The sequence below is a fragment of the Chelmon rostratus genome, chromosome 3 (assembly GCF_017976325.1).
Source record: "Chelmon rostratus isolate fCheRos1 chromosome 3, fCheRos1.pri, whole genome shotgun sequence".
Taxonomy (NCBI): domain Eukaryota; kingdom Metazoa; phylum Chordata; class Actinopteri; order Chaetodontiformes; family Chaetodontidae; genus Chelmon; species Chelmon rostratus.
Genome location: NC_055660.1, coordinates 9,335,785 through 9,357,038, shown reverse-complemented (window position 1 = coordinate 9,357,038; position 21,254 = coordinate 9,335,785). Strand labels below are relative to the sequence as shown.

At 39.5% G+C, this 21,254-nt stretch overlaps 1 protein-coding gene across 1 annotated transcript in view; it reads right to left on the bottom strand.

Annotated features, from left to right (window-relative positions):
• ctnna2 (catenin (cadherin-associated protein), alpha 2) overlaps positions 1-21,254 on the bottom strand; it is a 312,264-nt gene that overhangs the window by 280,966 nt on the left and 10,044 nt on the right. The window contains exon 2 of the mRNA XM_041964876.1: positions 4,667-4,773. Coding sequence (XP_041820810.1) covers positions 4,667-4,768 — 102 coding nt within the window. The 5' untranslated portion in view covers positions 4,769-4,773. The remainder of the gene's footprint in view (positions 1-4,666; positions 4,774-21,254) is intronic.

Sequence of the window (21,254 nt, the reverse complement as noted above, 5' to 3'; positions counted from 1 at the left end):
ACAGCAGCTTTTTGTATTTTTTTGTTAACTGAGTGTGTCAAGGCCATCCATGTATTACCATGGATTAAGTTTTAAAAAGTAATAAGAGCAAATTTTATGAAGCATTCATGTGTTGCTTTCATTTTGTAAACTTCTAATGATTACCCTGTCCTGCTGGAGCTTAAATTCAACTTGGTGAAGAATGCATTATGACTTATGACTTTATGTGTGTGTGTGTGCATGTGTGTTTATTTTTAGATTGATCAGTCCACCTTCGGGTTGCCCCCAGACCCCTGTAGGAGGGGGCGGGCCCATTGTGGGCTTGATCCCTCATTAAACTATTCCTTAGGCAGGGATTTTTAGGGATTGGGTTATTTTCTTTCTGTGAGGAAAAGTGAGGATATGAAGAAAAAGTGGACCCAGCCTTCCCTCCCCCTGCCGCCAGAGCCAGAGAGAACCGTCCAAGTACCCCGTATGGAGCTCCAGCTGCTACAAACTGGGTGGAGCATAGTCAGAGCAGTTTCTTATGTAAATGTAAATAAACAAACAAACAATTAAGAAATCATGAAATGAATACAAAAAAAAAACAGTGTTAGTGTATGAAGGGGTGACTGCATAAAAAAGAATACAAAAAAAGGGAAATATTCATGACTTCTATAATAATTAACGACATGCAGGTATGCAAAGAAAAAGAAGTAATATGAATTAATGCATGTATTGTAAGAGGTTGTCAGTTTTCAATATTAATAGTAACGATAGTAACAACAACAATAATAACATGTAAAATATATACAGTATGATCAACAGAGGAGAAAGAGAAACAAAGACTAAATATAATATAAATAAATTGTAGATATAATATTTGTCATAATTAGTAATGTTACCATTAGTGTTATGGGTACATAACTGTTTATTTTGCAGGAAAGCCTGATGAATTTGGTGCTAGCACGTTCTGCAGCTAGGAACCTCTTTTGTAGACCCACAAGCCAGAGCGATGTTGGAGCATTTAAATGGACAGTCAAGAGAAAATGTGCAAGCTCAGCTGATTTTGTTCAGGAAAGCCTCTTCTGCTGGATGCAGTGTCAGAATGTGTGTCTGTTGCTATCATACGTAAATGTACTTCACAACGTCCCCTGGTACACTGACTGTTATACTTATATAATATACTTTTGGCTTTTCTGCCAAAAATATGCTTTGAAATGCCTCATCCTACCCCTTGCCTAACTCTGAGAATGAGTCACATTACTTTTACTCATTAATCTACATTATGGGGGAGGTTATTCCTTCCAAAACACTGTTGTTGGAGCCAATAAACAGATCTGGTTTTCAATATTTCTTTCTTCCCTGTAATGGCAATTTCAGTTTCTTTGTGAGACACACAACCTCCCACCGTCTTACCAAATGTTAAACCCTTTTAAGGTCCCTTGCATCTCAACTACATGAGACACACAACTTCCCTTCTGTCTCTTCATCAATACTCAAATCCTTTTGACAACCACTTGAGACTTCCTTCTTCCCTTTTGCCCCTTTAACAATATCCAAATGCTTTTGTATTTATGTCTAGACGGTTTAACACGCATCTCAGGGGGTCGGTACCTATACCTGCAAGGGACAAAGGTACGAATACACACCTCTGGGTAAGGGGCCGACTCTGCAGCAAACAAAGGATGGGAAACACACCCCAGGGGTGGGTTTCCCCACAAGTATAAAATGTCCAGTTTTCCCCATGCTCGGGGTCTTTCTTCATCCTGACCGCTCATGTTGATTGACCTTTTCTTTGCAAAGGAAATAAAAACTTGTCGGCCGGCAGAAGTCTCTATTTCATTCTTCACCAGCAGAAGCAGCAACAAAATTTCCACAACATCCCTTACATTGCTAATGAAGCAAAAACAGGTAGAAACATTTTTTGAATGGACTATCCCTTTTATTTTTGTAATACTGTGAAATAATATGTCACTGAAAAAAAAAATATGGTGATATATAAATTTCATATTGTCCATCCATTGGTGGACAGGCATAAAAAGGCAAATAAATAAATAAGTATCAAGAGGGATTGGAATCGAATTTGCAAATAATGAATGAGGGGTAACCAGACGGAGTGGGGAGTCCTGCTCATGACTTGATTTTGAAAAAAGTGGTTAAATAAGGTTCAGTTTTAAGTTAAAATACACCCAGACACAATATAATTGCTTGGTTCCAGCAAGCACAAATAAAAAGTTGACAACAGGTAAAATAAAAGGGCTGCATACTGCTGCTGTAAAAAGTAAAGCTGGCAAAAAGACTACAATCGCTACTGAAACATTCTCTAGGGAAGGAAATAGGCTGGGCTCCGAGTCAGGCTGTGAGAAAATCCAGCCTTTCCACATCACATATTCACCACTGCCAGTGGGTCAGCCGCTACCTGCAATGAAGCAGCTTATTGAGCCATCCTGGAGAAATGGGATCACTGCTGAGGATGTCTTTCTGGAATAAATAGGTACAGTCCCACCTGGAGTCAGTGTTTAGCTACTACTGTGAATAAGTCTGCTTCACTTTGCAGTGGGATTTCTGGGAAGCAAGGGAAAGTTGCAGAGGTGTGATCTGTTATTCTATTACCATGCAAACACCGGAATGAGAATGTGTTAAAAGGAGTCTGACCATTGATGAAAACCTGCTTTCTCAGCAACTTCTGCAGTTCTGAGTAGCAGAAAACTGCATTATCAGGGACAGGTAAGGTTTTGGTCTGCCGGCAGGGGCACTCAGCATGTCATTACACGTGCTACGTTCTCCACATCCGGCCCAGAATTGTTGGCACAGTTTGTCAGGAGTAAATAAAAATTAAATGTGTTGCGTGACACAATGGTATCTATTCACTGACCTCAAGTGGCTTCTGACTGAAGGTTTGGTTAGTTTTCACGGATGTTACTAATAACATTAACAGTGTATCTGTTATATTCAAGTGTCGCAGTAAGCCGTGACGGTGTGATAGTCAGTCTGCATGCACAATACCACGACACCGAAATGGGATTCATCAATTATTACACCTCTGCTTTTCCTACTGTGACATGTCAAGATGTCTTTTGTGAAAAAAGCCTGTGAAGCCAGGTTGAGTTTAGGTTGAAATCTGAAATCCATGCAGGCCCCTACCATGAATGGATAGCAAAATACCCGTGGCTTGACAAAGAATGAGCGAATACAAGGGAATACAAGGGAAAATGCAATGTGTACCACAGGGTATTTTCTGTCTGCAGACTGAAATAAAGAAACATCTTCTAGCTAAAACCCATCAAACAGACACTGACATCAGCCTAACAGAGTGAATCAGAACTGAGGAAAAAATAGCATTGTAAAGCATTCTCAGGAAATATAGAAATTGAAGCAACTGCAACTGAAAACATATTGTGATATAGGAGCAACAAAAGACTCCATCAACAGCTCCATCAAAAGTTGGTGTGTGGACACAAGCCACACAGGAGATGCCAACGCTACATTGCAAACCATGCATTAGGTTAAAAGAAAGGCCTTTGATTAAAAACTTTCAATAAAAAGCACATCGCAGCCTATCAAAGAACATTACGCCATTGGGGAGGCTGCTGGTACACCCAGTGATCACATCAGAGTCATCACCGGGAATGTGCCAGTCTCTGGTATTGCTCCAGATGGGGACAGTGACATTGTGCCGAGTAGTCAACATCTTTGCCAGCCAAGTTTCTTAAGCGTACAGAGTTTAATCTATTTCCCAAAGCAGAGGAAAGATTTTTAGATTTCTGGATGTTTTCTTCCACCAGTACCTTTCAGGGAGACGTTGAATTTCTCTTCACATAAGCACAGTATGAAAATGAATTTTTAAAGATTAAATATGCTTGAAATAGGCAATTCGCCACTGTAAACATATGGTATTTGAGTTTTGACAAAGTTAGGCATTATAACTGGTAACTATTGGAATGTAATCCAGTTGATGGCACATTCAGGTTCTCATAAGACAGTATGAAAAATCAATTAAAAAACCCAAGCTATTCTTTGGAACATTTATATATGACTTACGAGCTGTTATGAGATTAGAGCCTAATCAATAATCATTCAAAAATTTTACACATGCTCTAGATCAGGTGAAAATTCTGTCATGTAAGTCTAAAACAGCAGAAGCTACCGGTCAGTGTTACTTACAACATGCTTGGGCTTTTTTTCCCTCAAATGATATGACGGTAATCTGAACCAGGATATGGTCAAATTTGGGCCAGATTCAATAAACAAATTCCAGCAGCTGAATCAGAATCTGCACAATCTAAATGATTTCCCAACCCTTGTCACAGACTGTCACAGCGAGCCTTAGTGACCGAAGTCATGTTCAGCCATCTGTTCAGCTGGAAAGCCAAACAAAGTCGGTGGCGATGAGCCAAAGACCTTGGCAGCAACCCAAATCAGTTTAGCATCTTTGTAACAAGTGATCCAGCAAAGGTGCAATGAGAAACTAATCCATTTTGGTCCCATCCTGAGCTATGTGTGTTTTTTGTCCATCACCATTCACACCGTCAAACTTACAAATAAGTATCTGAGTTTGGATTCAGTTCTTATCTAGTGTTAGTCTGAATATTACAAAATATTGACCAACTTCAGAGGGACACTATGGTCCAGTTATCTGTCAAACTTCAATGCTTTGGCCACTCCTCTTTCTTTTACATTTGCATCACAGAGTTAACCAAACTACCTGTGTGACCAGGGGCTCCAGAAGCCTCTCCACAGTCAGGGTGCGGATCTCAAGACTCTTGGGGTCCCATTTCAACAGGATGGGGGAGGTGGCGGTCGTCATGGTCTCTGTTGGAAACAGAAGCAGATCAAAGGTTAGGAGAATGTGAAAAGCTGATGTCAGCTGTGACAGTTCACAATGCACAAATATTCCAAAGCTGACAGGTTGGTAAAACAGCACATCGATGAGATGGGTTTCTAATGATGATGGAAGTCCTTCTAGAGCAGCACTGTCTTCCATAGGTGGTAGTTGTGGCCACATACGCTCTCTTGCTAACCCACTGTGTGCACAGTGTGTTTTCTGTGATGCCAGCAGTTTTTAGTCCAGGTTAGCTCTCCTGGGTTTTCCTACAGTGACACAGACACTTCTGTGAAGAGGAGTTTAGGAAAGATTGTTTGTGATGTTCACACTGAAACAGAATGCTTCATGTACACTTGGTATTCCCTAGGTCAACAATAAGTTATCTTAAGGGTCAGATTGTTGTCACAGCAACCACACCAGCCACTGAACCTTTTTTTTTTTTCCTGATGGCTGACTTACTGTCCTTTGTGTCATTATGCAATTATTGATGCTCAAACAGCAAACTTACTATGTGAAGATGGCATGAAGGTGCATGCACATTTATGGGGTGCCAGTGCTCAGGACCATGGTGAAAGGTACTTGCCTTACCTGCAAACAGCCTGTAGATGACTGATCACAGTACCAGTTGCAGTATACTGAGGCCCAGGATATATTTCCTTGTTATAAACTAATGTTTATTCCGAGGTTAACATTTCCATTTGAACACTGTGTAGTATAAACACAATCAACCACTGAAAACAGCTCTCTGCGGAAGCAAACTCCAACTGTGTCAGGGGCTATGTTTTTCTTAATTTATTTTTTACTAACAACATAACCTGTCATGGATCGCTCCCTACTCATCAAATAACCTTCACACATTAGTACTCACAGAGACCATATTTCATCATGAGGTTTGTACCTCACAGACATTTACACAAAATAAAATGAAGCCCAGACAAAAACTACCGGCCCCAAAACAAGGTTTTCGTGGATGTCAGGGCACTGTTGACAGTCAGAAAATCTCAGCTCTGCATATAAAATAAAACAAAGTACAGTCAATGATTCCAGTAAACCATAAATTTACCGGCTGGCCACCTCTCTAACCTTACATTTCTGTAATTAACTTTCTTAATTAACTCCACCATTACAATTTATCTCCACAAACTTATTGAGATAGGTGACAGTAAATTCAGGGAGAATTGTAATGCGTTTCTTCATTTGCATAACTACTTGTCATTCAGTGAAGCTTTTGAGGGAGTCTGAGGTGGAGATAAAATTAACCTGAAGTTCAACTCCTTCAGCTTATCCGGCTACCTTATTTCAAGTCACATCTCTGTATTGTAGAAAACAGCAAAACCAGAAGTCAGAGAAGTGAAAGGATAAACCCCAGAGATGGAGGTGAGTTCTGCAATATGAGTCTCAATTGTACAGTTCTTTAGACAATCTGCACTTTCACTTGGAATATTTTTTTCATTACAGGTTTTTAAAACCCTAAAGCTCAGCGGGGTTATATCAGGTGAATGTGAGAACTGAACAGCTGGCATGGGGGTAGCACTCTGTTGTACTGTGGGGTTGTGTTTCTACAGTAAGCAATTTCAGAATGGGCCAGCTGGGACTGGCCCAGTCTACTGCCAATGTCGATGAGGCAGAAGGGAATAAAGAATGTGAATAAGAATGACAGATCTGGGCCAGAGGCCCTTAATACTACACACAGTGAGTTAAGATGGATGAACAGAAGGAAATCTGGGAACCTGGCACTACTGATGAAACCACAACCCAAACATTATAGTTCTCTCCTAAATCCTTTAGATTCCAAAAACTTTCAGGCCTTCACTTATGCTGGTGTCATTACATTTTAGTCCCCACGAGGAAATCTGGACAGGAACAATGAATCAAGCTTTGTGTGTCTGTCGACTCATCAATCTGTCATGCACAGTAGTTTGACAGAATCTGAGGCAATGATGCATGTAATTTGTCTGTTCTGACATTTTCTGAATTATACATGTCGTGTGGTTTGAGGGGTGGGATGGAGAGGAGCGTTGAAGTCCTTGTTACAGACTTAGCTTACTTCTGACAAAACCAGAACAGTTGCACAATGAAACTAAAAAATTATTTACACATTGCAAATTGTGAATTAACAAGCAGGGTTGGCCGATTGTTTCTTTTTTCATATCATCCAATGGTGGATACGCAAGATCGTTATAGGCAGCCTGATCACCAGGGGGCGGTGGAATAGGAGAGGTTGGGGGAATTATGTCACAGCACGGCAGTGAAATGACAGCCTGGACAACTTAGGGTCAGGAAATGTAACAGCCATCTCACTAATACACCAAACCACGACAAAATGTTCAAGACAGACATATTACAAACACTCACACAAAGTTAAAGTGATGATAATGGGAGAGAGCAGCACTCTCTGCTCCATCTAGGTTGTAAAATGTTGATGAATATATTCATTTGGTGCCCCTTTTAATGGTCATCACCCTTGTGTTCACGCATATATTGTCAGAAAAATAGACTTGAAGTGTATATAAAGCCCTCCAGTTGCAGTTTCTTATTCATTCTGTTTTATTTGGTTAACACAGCGTCACAGCCGTGTTGGAATCAAGATTGTACAATAGAGGCTCAATTGAAAGCAAAACATGCAAATCATAGTGCACAACACTATTATATCACTGCCACAGACAGTGAATGCTCTGGTGACTCATGATGTAGTTTACTGTTGGTGGAAATCTCTCTAAATGTCAGGACCCTGTCAATAAATGCTTTTGTAAAACTCTACATAAACTCACTGAATACACTGAATTTGTCATATAACCACATTATGAACACAACTAAACGTTCAGAACCTGTAAAAACATAGTTTCTGATGATGCAGGGGATAAGCGGGAAGCAAAATAAAATTATCAAAAGGCTAAAACAGAAACAGCTGAGAGACAGCCATCTGTCAAAGAGACTGTCATCTATAATGCCATTATTCAGCACATTCTACTCCACAGTTTAGCAGCAAATGCTATGCAGTCATACAGAAATCGACTACAGTGGGGAAATGGGGATACATTTCTGAGATAAACCATTTGTCATTGTCTCAGTGCCTCCGCATTGGTCCGGCTAAGATCATGTAAACAACACACCCACTTGTCCAAGTGATCATTGGTGTGAGTTATGAGCCTATAGCTATTGCTTACGGTTTAAAGATGACTTCACACCTAATCATGTTTCTTCACTGTACGCATAAAATAGATTCTTGAAAGCATGTTTTGTGAATACAGGTGATTTTTCCAACAAAAGTCATGTGGGGTAAAAAAAAAAAAAATCCCTCTAGCCCCAGTTTTTGCCTCTCACACATTGCTGCTGGTTGCCCTGGCATTAACAAGAATGATAAGCGGCCTCAGAAAAAACAGTGTCGCATATGAACGAGAACTTGTATTCAGAGCTTAAAAAGTTATTCAGAATGAACAGCGATATCAACCGAGATAAACAGCACAGCTATGGTTGTGCACTGGCTCTCGTAATCGAGCTGCTAGCTCCGCTACAATACAGGTACCTGCACAGCAACTCTCCCAAGAGACCGCGAATGTGACTATCAAAGCTCCAGCAGACTCCCTATCTTGCCCACAGAGAAATTGAGAGTCTGACAGTAGCTTTTCATGGCCGTAAGCTCTGACTATCGGCTCCACGCTACTGTCCATGCTACTGAGCGGTCAGTCAGCCTTCCACCGTGTTACCTGACCCTCCCCAAACTCCAAAGTATTCCCACAACATGAGTGAGCCTTTTTCAGAGGAAAGGTAAGATCTTTCTCTCTCTCAAATCTGTTCAACCAACATGTTTTTGGTGAAGAGCATGAGTCACATTTCAGTTGTTGTAATTTGAGAGATGTCCTGCCATCTGCTGTGTACAGCACTGTGTGTGTAAGTGTGTGATGCATGAGCCCAGCCAAACAGCAAGACAGAGGGAGAATAGAAAATGAGATGTTTTTTAAAAAAGCGACTATGCAGGCAACATATTGTTGTTGTTTCATATTTTAACATAAAAAAATTGCATATTGTTGTTGTTAGCACTTCCATTTGCTTGTATCTGTGAGCACTATAACTATAACAATATAAATAAAAACAGACACATAACATATCACATATATGTGAACATGAAACATGTAAATGTATATAAAATAAGTGCAAAGTCATAATGGCCATTCATAAACTGCAAATATTTGACAGTTTAAACAAACTGCAACCGCCTGCTCTAATTTTTAGTGGTTTAATGTGATTTTAAACATTTAAAGAATTGAATATTAAATTTAGAGCTGCAATAAGTCTATTAATTACAGTTGATTGCTAGAAATTTTCAACTTTTTTCATAATTATTTGGGGTTTTTTGTATTTACAAGTTGTTTTCAGACAAAAATGCCATGTTTTCTGGTTCTGCCTTCTGTGAGGATTTGCTGCTTTTCTGAGTTTTATATAATTGTAAAGTAAATATTTCTGGGCTTTGGACCGTTAGTTGAACAAAAGAATACATTTAATGATTTGTCATGAACATTTGTCATTGTTTTTTGACAGTCTATAGATGAAATAATTATAACAAATAGTTGAAAAATATAAATATCAGATTAATTTACAATGAAAATAGTTTTTAGTGGCAGCCCTGATAAAATTCATGCTGCTAAAAATGAGCTCATTCAAATATAAATGCTGTCATCATTACAATAGAGGCTCAACTTAAAGAAAGCAGACAGACAGTTCTACGTCGCTGTCCATGCTACTGGACCCTTCTCCCTGGCTGCCCTAAACCTCCACAGATTCCAAGGTAGTGTTTTGTTCACCCAGCATGTTTTTGGTGAAGAGCTTGAGTCACATTTCAATGGTTGTAATTTGTGAGATGTCCTGCCATCTGCTGTGTACAACTCTGTGACTGATTTATGAGTGGAACAAAAGAAGACAGAGGGAGAATAGAAAATGGTTTATTTACTGTGCGAGACAAATAAAATGCAAATAAAGGATGAGTTCAGAATTTTGTTAAAAAGCAATTGCACTGGCAATTTATTGTTTTTGCATTGTATTTTAACTGTATGACTGGTAGTAGCGCTTCCATTTGTTTGTATCTGTGAGTGTGTGTGTGTGTGTGTGTGTGCATGTGCGAGTATATGTACTGTACTGTGTGGTTACAAATGGATGTCTAGTATGCACAGTGAAGCACGCATTGTGTACAGTCATGTTCCCGTCTTTACTTCCTGAGTAACTCAAACAACTGTTTCCTTCTGCCCCCAGGACTGACTTTTGGGGAAAGATGGTGATGTTTCAAAAGGTTTGGAATGACACAATACACAGGGAGGAAAATGGGCCATCTGCTAGAGTTTTTAGGATTTATTCGAAAAAAGAAAGCACGGCACATGCATTTGCATAAACACTCTATTCCTCTTGGCGAGACACTGATATATAGAATTCAGTCATGCAGTTTTGAAATAAAGTGAGGAAAAAGAAAACTTGTAACTGCAGCATAGTAGGGTATTACGACCTTGCATATTTTTGACTGTTTACAACAGCTAATTCCTTCAATACTTCATTAAAATATACATGTAAAATTAGTAATTCATCATCATCAACGAAGTATGTGTTTGATTGTTGTAAAAGCTATTCCACAACTATTCCATTATTGTCTACAGGAGAGTAAAATCCCTTTTTGGGTTTTCAGGTTTGTTCTCTTTGGAGATTTCAATAGGAAATGAGACGACAAGATGCCAGGTGACTTGAGGTAACGGGTCAGCAGTGGTGCACACTGATTCCAGCGAATTAAGCCTCCCGGTCCAACAACAGCTCTTTCTGGATGGTTGCTTCCATGGTTTCTGTATATGACTGAACTAACTACACACTACTTGTGTTCCTCATGGATGCACTTCAAGCTTAATTCAGTGTACGTTCATTTTAGATTGTGTGAGTTTCGGTGACGAACTGCATCATTGAATTACACTGAATGGTGTTTCTAATATTCTGCCTCCCTCACATATGTAAAATGAAACACCTCTGAAACAACTCTAATATAACAACACATTTTTAGTTAATAACAATACACTAAAAACTAGAACTTAAATGAACATTTCACAGGTGGAGATCGTGCTGCTTGTTTTACCAACTGCTGCTGTTGAGCGAATGTTTTCAGTGCTAGAAAGCAGCATTCTCACTGGTCAATTCATCAGTAGCCTGCAGATACTGGGCCTGCTGAGTTTGGCAGGGAATGCTTGCCAAATTGTAGCTTTGTTCTTAATTAGGTTTCTTGTTTTGTGTGTTGGCTCAAATAATACTTCAGTTGTCTCAGCTCATTAATCATTTCTGCGTACTCCAGAAATAAAATGCCTGAGTGTGTGTCCAGCTTCCCCGTTTACCGGTAAAGCAATAAATCACAAAAAAAATACAGTGGGATCAATGCAGTTTTAAAGATTACAAAGTAACACTCCAAGTCACAAAACAGAAGCATCATTGCAATAACAAATGAATAATCACATCTCCACCTTGCTTCCACAATCCTTCCAACTTTCAACTGTTATGTCTTGCAATTGACGAGAAGGTGGACAATACTCCAGCCCTAAAAAGGTTATCTTCTTAAAAATCAGACTGATTTAAAAGCACTGGCGGGGTACATACTCACACACACAATTTGACAGAACATTAGGAGAGGCTGGTATGATGATGATGATGATGATGAAACTCTGATAGTATGATATTAAACTCCATGCAGTGAGGAGTACCCATCACATGTCAAAGGCAACCAAAATATGCACTTAAAATAAAGACTTGATCTTGAATTAAAGTCATTATATTGTTACTTATGTGAATGCTTCCCTGGGAACACTCTCTAATGGGATAACCGCACAGATGGGCAGCCCAGATGCACAGTGGTCAGCACTGCAGGAGCATGTGGAGTGTCCATATTCCTCCATTATTCAAGTGGGTTTACTCCAGGTGCTTCAGTTTTCCCCCCACAATCTATAGGCAGGTTTATTGGAGACTTTTAATTGGCTGTCTTATGAATATTTGAGTCTGTTAGCTAGCTCCACAATAAACTTCTAGTCCGACATGTTTACCTTTAATTTGTCCAATCTGGCTTCACACGCCTTTTCTGCAAGCTGCATTGCTGTTCTCCCCCTTTTAACATTGCACTAGTGTTGAATTTTGTATGTAAAGCATGCAAGCAACTCACTGCTAAAGCTGAGAACGGGAAGATATCAACAATTTTTAAGCCATACAATAGCATAACTATCCAAACAATTCTTGTTGTTGGGATTATGATTCTGTTTCCTCAAAACTCTGTCTTATCTAATTTTAGCCAGATATCTGTTACAAGATTTGAACTGGCAAGAAAGAGCGAATGAAAACTGAGAGGATGAGGGTTGTGTACACAGAGGCTGAGAGCAGCAGGACGAGCGTTTCACATCCCATCACAGCTGACCGAATGACATACAGTGAGTTTTGTTATCATGATGCAGACGTGGCAACAACCTATGAGTGGTAACTATGGCATCCGTCGCAAGCTCACTGTCTGCTGCCATCTCCTATAAGGCAGCTCATTTGTCACCTAATGTAGAGTGTTCTTGATACTGTTTGTTTTTTATTGCCCATTAAACAATATTATTACCTTAAGTTCTGCTTGTGTCAGCTCTTCTCAGAAATAATGCTGATGACATGACAGAGAGACAACTGGTAACGGATGTAAAGTAATTACCTCAGTCGACCAGGTGTTAGCCAAGCTGTGCGTGTGTGTGTGCATGTGTGTGCGCTTGTGTGTCTTGTTGTCATCAAACTGCAGTTTACACTTTAAAGCTTCAAGTTCCACTGAACATAAACTCTCAGGCCTGCTGTGTGTTTAGTTGCTAGCTTTGTTGGCTTTGTTATCCCAATTTCCTCCGTTAGCCAAACACACATGATAGACGGTTGCTTCACCTCTGAACTAACGCGTGACGTGTCGTGATTGGTCAGGGTGATACGTGTATTCCAGCCACCCAACCAAGACACGGCAAGACTTTATGTCACTGTGATCATTAGCTCTGACATGTTGACCATCGTGAAAGATAAAAATGTCATGTAATCTGGTCCAGGCATAACAGATATCTGGTTCTCCTCCTGCCAATTTTCACTAGGATTTGTTGTTCACAATGTAGCATTATCAAGGAAAAAATGGGGTGTGTCCCCCGTTGCTGATGAGTTGACTTTATCCTTTTGCATTTGAACGTGTCATATTGTTCATGGGTCTTGCACTGGGTAGCCACCAGCGATAGTGAAAATGACAGTATGCGCTCCATTGTAGTAGGCACATAGTTCAATGCCCGTCACAAACACATTTTCGTCTCCAGGGGCAACGGGACACTATTAGTCTCAAAACTTGCACAGCTCATCTCTTCACCTACTCAGCCAGAAGCCAGAAATCCAGAGAAGAACCTGATAGGTATAATCCTAACAAACAGCCCCCATCATTTCACAGCCAGCAGTGTGCTTGTCCTAGACTTAAGTGATCACTGTCCAATTTTCTGCATTAGACAGTCCAGACAAGAAAATATTCCACCACATACTGCATTATTATAAAAAGAGACTTTAAACATTTTGTTGAGCAGGCTTTTCTTCATGATTTAATTCTCAAAGATATGACAAGCTCATGTGCTTCCTGACCCTGAATTAGCCCTAAGCCATTTCACAGATGTTTTAACTCTTAAACAAATAGTACAGTAAGCATGCTCGCTTCAAGAAATACAGAGTAAAAAAATAGATTGAATTCTTGGTTCTCACCTGAAATCTCAGAGATGAGATGATTCCCATAAGGGGTCATTTAGAAGTCTGATATTTTCCTTTTTTTCATGTTCGTACTAGGTGCATGTAGTATTCACTCTTTGTGCATGGGCATGGTAGAGGTAAATAGCCGTGGAATTGTGGCGGTTGGTATTGTCTGTGCGTTTAATTTGACGGTCCACTTCCTGTGTTCTTTTGTGTTGGCGTTAACTTTACGTTTGTTTTCCTGAGGCTCCCTTCCCCCCTGATGCGTCGAGGAGTGATTGGACACACCTGAATTCACTTCCTGAAATCAAGACGCCTATTTAATTTCTGCGGAGACGCTCCTCGACGCCAGAGTATACTTCCTCGTACCGTGGTATCAGTTGGTCTTGTGTCTCTTGTGGTAAAGTACTTTTTGATCTCTAGTAAATCCTTTTTGGAGTAATCGTTTGTCTCCTCTCTTTTCGTTGCAGTGCCTCCCATGCCCACACAGCCCAGCACTCTCTGGACTTCTTTGACTTTGTGTTTGTTTGGACCTCACGCTGCCTGCGACTGTTTGAATTGTTGTTTTGTTAATAAACCCTTTGTTAACCTTCTCCGTTTCCGCTCCTGGGTCTCTCTCTGCACCCGCCGCCACAGGAATGTAACAAAGTAAATTTACTCAAGTACTTAAGTACAGTAATTAGGTAAGGATCATCATGTGGAGGTCGGAGGTCTGTCCACAATCAAAATCAACTTGCAAAATACATTCTTTTTTCTTACTGCATGTAAACCTGCTGACATGATATCATTTTGTTTATAATTTTGAAAGCAAATGAAGATTTAATAAAAAAAAAATTACAACAAACACTAACAATTGTGACAGGCTTCACAATTATGTTTTCAATTACATTTTTAGTGAAATATTGACATTTTAATTGGCCTTTTAAGTCACATGCAAAGTTATGTGCAAAAAATATACAGTATATCCAATTTATAAGTAGGGTTGCATGAGGTTGCAGTGTGACAGCTACATATTCTGTACTGTGTGGGGGGTTTGTCAAAGAATGTCAAAAAACATTTCCACACTTTGACAATTTTTTCTCAGAACCTCATAGTGTACATCCTGCATCCAGTGGGAGACTTAGGGCGGGGCAGCTTCCTTCTACCTCAAAAGAAGCTGCTCGCCGCAAGGGTGATAAACAACTACTTTATGAACCCCCACTGGTAACTGCAGCACCACCATAAATTTAATTGCACCCTTGTCTGTTGGGTCTGAAGACATGATGGTATCAGTCACTTTATTAAAAGGTTTGTTTGAAAACTGTGTGACAGCACCCTTAATATAATAATTAATCTGTAATTATCAAATCCATGGGAACTGGGTCTATCACATTTCTTCAACTATACAAAAGAGGCTAATTTCTATAAAGAGGTCATTAAAGCCTTTTAGACTCATCCAATGCCTCCCGTAGAATGCTGTGTCCTATACTGTGGGTGGAAATAGGTGTTTGAATGTCACTGGGCTGGCAAGTCCCACAGTTAGATGACATACAGGTGAGGTAGAAATGTGAGGAGATTTTGAGTGACTGACTGACTACAGGATTTGTACAACACATGTAAAATGCATTGGCATGCCAATTAGAGCTGGTCAGGAAACAGAGTCACAGAGATGTGTTCCATCCTTACCCAAAACTAAATGGTGATGTGTCCGCCATGACATACAGGGCAAATAGGTTGTCAAGTAATAAATTTGAATGCTAACATTACCAGGCCCGAAACTTCTGTGGTTCTTGAGATAAATGAATCACAGCATTCAAATCTAGAACAATCTTCTATAAATTCAACATTATATTTTGATGCTTGATTAACATCCGGAAACTGATGATCTCATTTAGAAAGTGGCTAAGTCAAATTCAACTGCAGTAATAACAAGCAGCACAGACAGATGCAGAGAGGGTCTCTGACAGTTCATTAAGATGTCCTTTCAGACTACAATGAACACCAGCAACCTTTCAGAGACTCACAGAGTAGATCTCGTCAGGTACAGATTCATTTACACCATCGTGATATTTTGATGAGTGTCAAACACACCAGAGGGACATCTTGCAAAAAACAAGCATGAGGGCCCTTTCATCCTCCGACAAAGTAGGAAATCAAGTACAGGCAAATTCCTTGAAATGAGTGCTTTTACGCTGCAGCTCAACAAAGTTGAGTCCCTTCTGGCTATGGTTGAGTGGTGCAGTACCAGAGCCAACTTTTTGGCAAAAGTTGCACCCTTGTGTGAACTCACTGCTGAGTTCAAATCCAAAATCTCCCGGGGAGAGAAGCAGAAGGTCTTTTTTAAGACCACAAGAAGCAATTCTGCAAAGAACCAGTGATCCAGAAGCTGGATTTCAGTCTGCCTGTCATGAATGCTGAAAAAAAGGATGATATCTACAAAGTCTGTGTCTGGTAGCATTTATTCCCCACATCAAAAACAGATAGTAACAAAACAGCAAATTTGGAAATGCGTTTCAGTTCTAGCTTCCATTGTATGCGCCTTACATTTTTCCACATGGGAGCCCTGTCTCCTCGAAATTACTTTTGTATACAGCTACCATTACCAATAGTGAATACATTTTGAAGGAAATGTTGACTGAATTATGTTTTGTATTATCATAATGTCAAAACTTTGTAAATTAACGTGCCTTGCAAGTTGCAAAAATGTTGATACTGAACGTATGTTTACTGCCAACAGATTTCATTTGTTTTTACACCAAAATGGATGTTGCAATGTAATGCACTACACAGCATTATTCAACTTCTTTATTGTCATGTTGAGGCACTGGCAGCACAGAAAAAGTCAGCAGCAATCACTTTGTTTCCCTAACCTCAACAAAGTGCTTGTGCTGCCAAAACCAAACCACAGTCTGGTTGTAGACACCCCGGATTCTGATGCCATGCCGACACTTTAGACGCCCATCATCCACCCCAACCACCTCCCTGTGACTCCAGCACATTATATAAATATAGTGTTTCATTCACTCAAACCAACATTGACTTTGAACCAGAGTTTCTGCTAGACTTTATTTTTTGCAGCCAATGTGGCCTTTGATATTGTAGAATTCCGACAATACAGAACAACTACAGGACACCCGTTTTTAATCATGTAGACGTGATTTACAACTGTGTCTGTATATGCTTTTCAGTTTCACTTTGTGTTATTACTTTCCCATCTCCCTTTTCTTAAGGAGCAGGAGCTTGAGGCTTTTCTATGGTCTTGCTGGCCTCGGCTGCAGCAGCACTTTTTGGGGTATTGCTTGCTTTGTTTTTTTTTTAAAACGCACAGGGACATCTTCTTCACCTTCGACATATCAGAGTCGTATCACGTTAACGGTCAACAGCCAAAGCGCAGGGCTGCTGCTTGAGCGTAAAACTTTAGTCACATGACCAAACACTAAATGTCTCAATGTATTAACAGCAGAGCCAAAGCCAAACTTTTACATAATATGTTATACATATTAATACATTTAAGTTATCTTGGCAACATATCTTACAGTTCACAGATTATTAGGCTATTTAATATGCTTTTGATGGATTTATTATTTTTTTGGCATATTTTCCACCGGACATTTTGACTGTTGATATTTTCTGTCAGCAAAAATTATGAATGCAAACTAGTTGTACATAAATGTCATTTCCAGGAGACAGGGGTGCATGTGGAGGCCAATTTTGCATATGCCTTAAACTAGGTAGTGTCTTGGCAGTATTAGTTCATGCTGTAGTCTTGTGTGGACTTTTTTGTGTGGAATTTTTTTTTGCTTATATATGTTTTATGTCAAACATGAATGTGACTAATGTGCGGTGGCATTTATGGAAATATTGGTCTCTATCGTTCACGTGCACTACCTTGGTGTTTAAGAAAAATTGTGGCTGATAAGTGCATCTCCACAAAGCTAGTCGCAGCAGTGACAGTTGAGACAGATAATCTGCTGAGTCAGAGCTCTGTTCGTGTGTCTGTATTGATTGAGCACCTGTCATACAGAGCCACTAGATCCAGCGTCCTATTGGCAACACCAAAGAAAACAGATGGCAGTGACTGGTACTATTCAACACTGTTGGCCCTTCTAACACAAACAGAAAAACCCTGCTGTCTGCTGCATGTGGTGCCTGTAGTTTTGGTGTTCTAGCTGCTGATTTTGCATACATTTCACCATAAAATGAACATTTCACAATATATTGTATCAAATTAACTGGGGCAGTATATATTTATACATGTTTGTATTTTACTACCTGAGCACACCCACGCTAATGTGCTCCAGTAATGCACACAAATACTTATATACTATACTATATATAGATATTCTCACTCCAGCATGTACATGCAATGATGTAAAGACTACAAAGCATATTAAGTAACAGTAGTTTGTCAGTTTATGCTCACACATTTAAATTTAATATAACTTTAATTTTATTTTTCACTTCATCACGTCATGAAATCAAAATACGGAAAATCTGCAAGCAGTCTGCCCTCCATCTACTAAGTCAAAACACACTCTGCTGCAGACTAACAAATGCTGCTCCAATGGAGAAACATTATGCAGCCTGCCCTCTGTCACTGCTCCATCTGCTACTCTCTCTCTGTCTCTCTCTCTCTAAAAGGAAGTCATATCCACACAGCCTCAAAGGTCAGCAGATTTTCCAATTCTTACATGACAGACCAACATGCACATTTGTTGTACAAAAAGCTTTCAAAAATGTACATAACTGTGAAAACCACTTTTGTTTTCTCCCACAATGAGAAGACATGCAGGTGAGGTAAAACTCCTCATACTCCTCATCCTCGTATATGTGTGCATGTGGCTGTTTGTGCATTTTAACCCTGACAGACTGCTGACCTGTCCAGGCTGTGGCCTGCCTCTCACCCACTGCATGCTGGGTTAGGTTCCAGCCCCCAATAGCCATGACAAGGATAAGCACATGGAAATGGACGAATGGGTGGATGGATATTGACACAAACCTCAGAATTCTCCAAATGCCATCAGCTATAGAGTCATTCACACCTCTGACAAGAAGGCTATGTTCATAATCCCATATGTTTGTCTGTTAGTTGCTAGGTATAAATATGCAAAAAAAAAAAAGTGTAATAATTATATTTGTCAGATTTGTGTTTTTAAAAATTTAAACTGTTCATTATCATACCAAGCCATTATATTTTGGATATAATTCAAGTATCCTCTGGGGCTGTGACTTTTTATTCAAAATTCAAACTTGTGTTCAAATGTGGGGGGAAAAAAAAACTTTTCTAAAAAAAATATATTCAAAGTGTAATATTCAACTGACAGTTTGAATTAAGTTTGAGGTCCAGTAAAGGACGATCTTAAAATTCACTATCAGCTTGACCTATTGCATGCTCTACTGGCCTATCAGTAAACTAAGCTGGAAAATAAAATTGAGGAGGACACTGCAAAGCCGTTCAGACAGGAGAAGCAGTGTGTGGAAGTATTTTTAGTTCTACACTGTCAATTTAAAAAATTACCAGCAAAGATGAGGCTGTTTGTTGACTATGTAAAAAGCAGCTGCTTTACTCTTCAGGGACAACAAATCTGAGGACTAATCTACCAGTTTGCCTGCAGTACCAGCTGAAGCACTAGAAGCAAGTGGAACAACTTTCCGACCTCGTATGAGCGCCGACTGAAGACACACACTGCAGTTTGACTCTACACGGGTAAATGAAAAGACTCCACCACAGGGTAAGACAATCTCTCTAACCACCGATGGATCAACTGTTGGCAACACATGCTTATGTGACGGTCACAGCTCACTGCATGTCAGACTGACGCTTTATGCTATATGTGTTGTGGTGAATTCATTTGAAATTAAGCTTTTGAATAGTGGCAGTATAATATTTTCCATAAAATATGGATGCCGTAGCAAATCAGCATAATGGCTACATGCATTTTGGTGGAGGTGGAAATTTAGATTAGCACCTTAATATCTGTATGTCACATCATATGCTCTCTCTCAGTGTGTAAAATCAACAAACAAAAATGTCATTGATATTGGCAAAGACGTTCTATTTTAATAAATTATGTTCAACTCTGATAATTCATTAACACTTCTCACATCTCAAGTGGATCAACTGCATATTCAAAGCTCAGTAAGTGCACAGTATGATTTCAGTTTGTTCCTTTGGGGTCACTATCTCTGAACTTATATCTTGTCTGGTGGTCTCAAAGAAAAAATCAAAATCAAGACTACTCCCTGTGAGGGACCATGTTGACATGGATTAACTTCACTAGCATGAATGTATTAACAAATGAGGTTAATACATGATAAGCATTCAGGGAGTAGAGAAATAAGGTCAAACCAAGTGCTAAACCAAGCAGGGCTGAGTATTTTAAAAATCCTAATGTTTATTTACATGTAGCAACAACACAACATTTATGCAAGAAATGCATAAGGAAATAAATTAACAATTATGAGGTTAAAGTATATAATTTTCCGTAATTACATCCTAGTCGATAAGATTTACAGAAAGCAGTTTCAAGGTTCAATGTGTGTCTACAAGACCTGCGTTGCTATGGAAAGCAGCTTCAGCTTGCTTTATAGTTCTTTATAAAATCAAGGACAAGATGTTTACAAAAACGCCAGAAATTGCACAACCAGGCAGTCTTTAAGAGCAAGAGCTTGTTAATACTTTCTGTTTAATAGTCAAATGGAAAATCTTTTAATTTACTGATAGATCTCTTCATATATGCAGACACGAGCTGAATTTTGCCGAGACAGATGGACTTGCACTGGTTGTTAAGCTGATTCTTTGTCTCACAACAATATGAGCATAAAAAAGTCTTTTAAATTGTCTATACTGTGGGTTTTCAGACAGACAGAACTAGATATTCATAGCCCTGGAGTTTTGAAAATACATGCATATTTGTCACAGATAAAACTATTCAAAAGTTTAAACTCTGCTTGCACGGCACAAAATGGGCATCAGAGCTTTACCATACAACACTAACTTTGTGACCACAATCCCTGTCATTTGTCATTATGGAAAGTTAATATGCCGACACTGCACTGACCCAGATTCAGAGCAGAGTTAAGCACATACACACACTAGTGTGGAGCAGTGGGGGAGTCTCTAAAAGCAGAAGTCAAGGCTCAACCTGTCATATCGCTGCTCTCCAGAGCTATGTTCTCAAGGCGGCCAAAATAGGCAGATCAAAGTAGAGCACAACCTGTGAAATTCTCAAAACAGCCATATTCTCTTAGGGATTCAAAAACCTTCTTTAAAAACATAATGCACACACTGCAAAGGTGAATAAACACTCCTAAACCATGTCTTCTGAAAACACCTGCCTCCATTTGGCTGGAATGTGTCCACAAAAATCCTATATCGGGACACAAACAACTCTGAAATACATTGCTGTTCCTGCACGCCAGTGTCTGTCAGATCATGTGCTGTACGCTGTCTTTCAAAAACCCGGTCTTATCTTCTTTTATTCTATAGATACAGCCCATCTTAGCACAAAGGTCATCTTTAGCAGTAGATGCCTTATTCAGGTTGACATCTTGTCTCAGCCACATTATACACCACCACAATATGTCTGCAATTCTAAAAAGATAAAAACAGATGTGAGACAAAAAGCACTCATTGGACTACAGGCACAGTTACTCAACATCCTGTGTTGTCACCAAAAGATTTTGAGACATCTAGTCATGCAGTAGTCTCAATGAGTTGCAAATTAAGTATATTAAATTATGAATACTT